Genomic DNA, 3,990 nt, shown 5'->3' on the forward strand with positions numbered 1-3,990 from the left:
TTTTTTTTTTTTTTTTTTTTTAGCTTTTTCTTTTGTTGGTGGGGGGGTTTTTCCTTTTTTAGGATTTTTTTTTTACTTTTTTTTTTTTTCTTATTTTCGTCTTTCATTTTTGTCCCCCTTTATGTAACACATATTACCCAATTATATTACCTGAATCTAAAAAAAAACTACCGTAAGCATTTGCAAATGATAAAAACTAAATTAGCAAACAAATACTGAAAAGAAATTCAAACTAAAATAAATCATTACAAAAAATAAAAACCGATGAGATTTCCAAACTACTCAAACATGGCTGATGATGCATTCAATGAACAAACCGACCCAAATGGCTGTTTTTGGATTTTAAAAATTTAAAAAATCTTCTAAAAAGTCTATGAATTTAACTGAGGGTTTAAAGAAAAGCTTACGTTTTATTTTAGAACAGACGTCCATTATACTGTAAAAACGATCTAGAAATAAATCAAAATGTCTTAAATTAATTTGAGTTGGAAAATAAATCTATCTGAATATGCAATGAAGATTTTTACTCTTAAAATAATTAGATAATGTCCACTTAACATAAGAAAATGAAATATTTTTTTCTTATTTTAAACAGAAATGATCTAGTTCCATTTGCAAATTGTCTCAATTACCTCCTCAATTCAAGAAAAAAATGATTCATTTTAAGAAATGAGTCATCTAGATTTTGATTTTTTCCAGTGCTCTGCAAAAAGGATCTCAAAATGAGTAAAAATGTCTTAAATTAAGGGTATTTACCCTTAATTTGAGCAGATAAATAAGATGATTTGCCAATGGAATGAGCAATTTTACTCTTAAAATAAGGTATCCAGATATTATGCACTTGAAATAAGAAAATGCAATTGTTTTTTCTTATTTTAAGTGTGAATTGTCTTGTTCCATTGGCAAAGTGCCTCACTTAAATCCTTAATTCAAGAAAAATGTATGTATTTATTGCATGTATTTTAAGAAAAAAAGTCTTCATTTTTTTTGCAGTGTGTAAAGTTTTGTAATGTTTATGGTTGGATGTTTAATGGGTCCAAAAAAGACAAATTAAAACAAAATCTCAGGCTTTAATACACGAGATGCGAGTGAAAGCTTCACTCAGTCAAAATGACAAACTTAATATTAACGTCTCTTCAAAACACATTCAGTGTAGAAAAAAACAGAAACAAACATTTTGTCTCAGGTTTCAGTGCAGAAAATAAGTCCTAATATTTTCAATCTTTTTAAACTGCTGTCCAGAAAGCCGACATATAAAAAAAAAAAAAAAACAAGCAAAAGAAAAACATTTTTGTTCTTGATGAAATCTAGCATCACCTGTATCAACCAAGCAGCTAATGCATGAATGGAAGATCGAAAAGATAGAAACCTTCTTTTCCAACAATTAACCTAAAGCCAGGAGCAACAAAATGGTTCTAATAACTCAGCAACTGTTTGTATAAAATAAAGAAAAAGTTCAAACAGTAGAGAGAGGGGGGGAAAAAAGATCCCTGTGTGTTAAATGCAGCTCTTTTAAAGTATAAGGAGGCTGTAAAGTTAAACATGTGGCTCAATCTCCTGCAGGACAGTCAGCAGATTTTTTTTAATGTCAGTTTTCGATCGAAAAAATGTTTGGCCTGAGTTAAACGGAGCAAAAACCTTAATGATTTACTGGGTCCCACTTTGGCTTTCTGCTCGTCATGCTAAGCTATGCTAACCACGACCTGATGTGGATCCTAAGAGGGGCATTTCCTTATAGAACCATTTTACGATTAGACTCGTCACACATGCATAAGAAAGGGTTAAATGAATAAATGCTAAGCTAACTTATCACACGTCCATCAAGAGCTTTAAGGAACATTTCCCCCATTAAATGCACATTTGTTTGGTTAGAAAATATAAGAAGACGTCAGAACAACTCCAGTTTGGTCCATAATAACAACCCTGATGGGTTTGATCAGATTTAAAACCGTTTTGCTTTATGCTCCGCTTTGGATAAGCAATTTTCTTGAAATAAGTGTTTTTCCTCTTAATTTGAGCAGCTAAGCACGAAAATTTCCCAACAGATTAAGATTATTGATGCTTAAAATAAGAATGAATTAACTATTATCTTATTTTCCAGTACACAGCATTTTATCTGAAGGTCATAAATCCTCATTCCACTGACTGATCGTTTTATTAACCTGCTCAAATTAGGGACAATACATTTATTTTAAGAATGTTTTTCCTAGTTTTGGATCGGTTTGTATTTATTCTCTGTTCGTCATGTGGGTCCATAAGCAGGTATTATAAAAACAACAAAAAACATCAATTGAGGTGTGCTGAAAAAAGCGGCCCATCATTGCAAAATCTGAAATCCAGCACATTTGTCCTAACATAGCTGTATTTTTCTTTGTTCTGAGCAGGTAAGGATGACATCACCAGTGGAATAAGCTGATTTTATGCTTGAAATAAAATAAATAAATGTTATTTTGGTTGTAGAATATCTAATTATCTTATATCAAAAGGGTAAAAATACTAATTCTGCCGATGGATCATCTTAGCTGCTCAAAATAAGGATAAATACACATATTTGGAGATTTTTTAAAGTTATTTTTACATCATTTTTTGCAGTTTTTGTTTAATACTACAAAATTGTACAATAAATAAGCATTTTTCTTTTTTTTATATAAATAGGAATTTCCTTTCTTTTGAGCCAGTAATACAATTTGCCAGAGGAATAAGATGACTTACGATTAAAACAAGAAAAAAACAACAACTCTATTATTGTCTTTCCAGTTCATAAATCTTATTTTGATGAAAATCCTTATTCCATTGGCAGATCATAACATTTATCTGCTCAAATACCTTTATTTTAGGACGCTTCTATTTATTTTTGGACCTGTTTTTTGGAGTGTGGTTGAGGAAATGTCGTAGCAGCTCTGCAAACGGTGAAAAAGTGAAACATGCAACTTCAACCTTTAACTAGTTACAACATTTCCCATCAATAAATGTGGATTTGTTTAGCGATAATAGAGAAAACCACTAATTAAGCCTAGAATTAGAGATATACCCTCATTCAGGATCCGACTCTGCAGGTCCAATAATACAGGAAAGAAAAGTAAGATCGGAACTTCCCAGATTAACTTTTAAATAATCCTTTTTTTTAAATGCAAATAAACCAGTTTTAACACAATTATTATTAAATAAAGGGAAGAAAATAAAAAACAGTGAGATGAGAAATTACTAATTGTTTGGACAGTCAGTCATTTCCCTATATCTTTAATGTTTAAAGAAGAGCAAAACTTCAAAATAAAAGCCTTCCATAGATGAGTGATTTTCTCCGTATGATCATCTGAGGATAAACTGTGTCCAGATCCTCCCTCCTGAAGAGTCAGTGTTAGGAGGAGGAACATCTGGTGTGAAGGCCTGAGCTGATGGTTCAGAGGAGCCATGTTTCCATCCCGCCTCGGTCAGAAACATTCAACATGGCTGCTCTAACGTGGACGTACGAGTTTGTGCCATCATGACGAAGCAGAGCAGCTTTTCTCCGCTCTCTCCTCAGCTTGTTTTCAGTCTTTGAGATGTTCAACGATTTCTTCAAGTTTTATTTCAGCACCAGCGTGGCCTCCGAGCCGTCCTTCTTCTTCAGGTACAGCCCATAGGTGAGGTGGTGCTCCCTCCTCACGAAGGCGTAGAAATAATCCGACACCAGCAGGATCTGACAGGAAACACAAACATTATTATTTGGTCATTTTGAAACAGAAAAAACAAAAAACGTTTCGGGTCGTTTCCTCTCGCAGCAGCTTCTTTTATAAACTAAGCCATGTTCTGCTGTAGATTCTTGTTAAATCAACCATTAGGCAATACTAGGCAGTTACCTAGGGCCCCATAAAACTCCTTTTACATGTATAATTAATACAGCTGGTCCTTATTTCTGCACATTAATTTGTCAACAACAACATCGACAACATCTAAAAGCAGCGAACTCTGCTCTCCAGAGCGAGTAGATTGGTAACCCCGCCTCCTGCT

General features: G+C 33.2%; 1 protein-coding gene across 1 annotated transcript in view; it reads right to left on the reverse strand.

Moving 5' to 3' along the window:
* Positions 1-2,590: 2,590 nt before the first annotated feature.
* The window catches only part of pigu (phosphatidylinositol glycan anchor biosynthesis class U), a 16,878-nt gene continuing 15,478 nt past the window's right edge, over positions 2,591-3,990 (reverse strand). The window contains exon 12 of the mRNA XM_015395410.1: positions 2,591-3,679. Within this exon, the coding sequence (XP_015250896.1) occupies positions 3,566-3,679 (114 nt within the window). The 3' untranslated portion in view covers positions 2,591-3,565. The remainder of the gene's footprint in view (positions 3,680-3,990) is intronic.

Source organism: Cyprinodon variegatus, unplaced genomic scaffold (genome assembly GCF_000732505.1).
Source record: "Cyprinodon variegatus isolate N-32 unplaced genomic scaffold, C_variegatus-1.0 Scaffold740, whole genome shotgun sequence".
Lineage (NCBI taxonomy): Eukaryota > Metazoa > Chordata > Actinopteri > Cyprinodontiformes > Cyprinodontidae > Cyprinodon > Cyprinodon variegatus.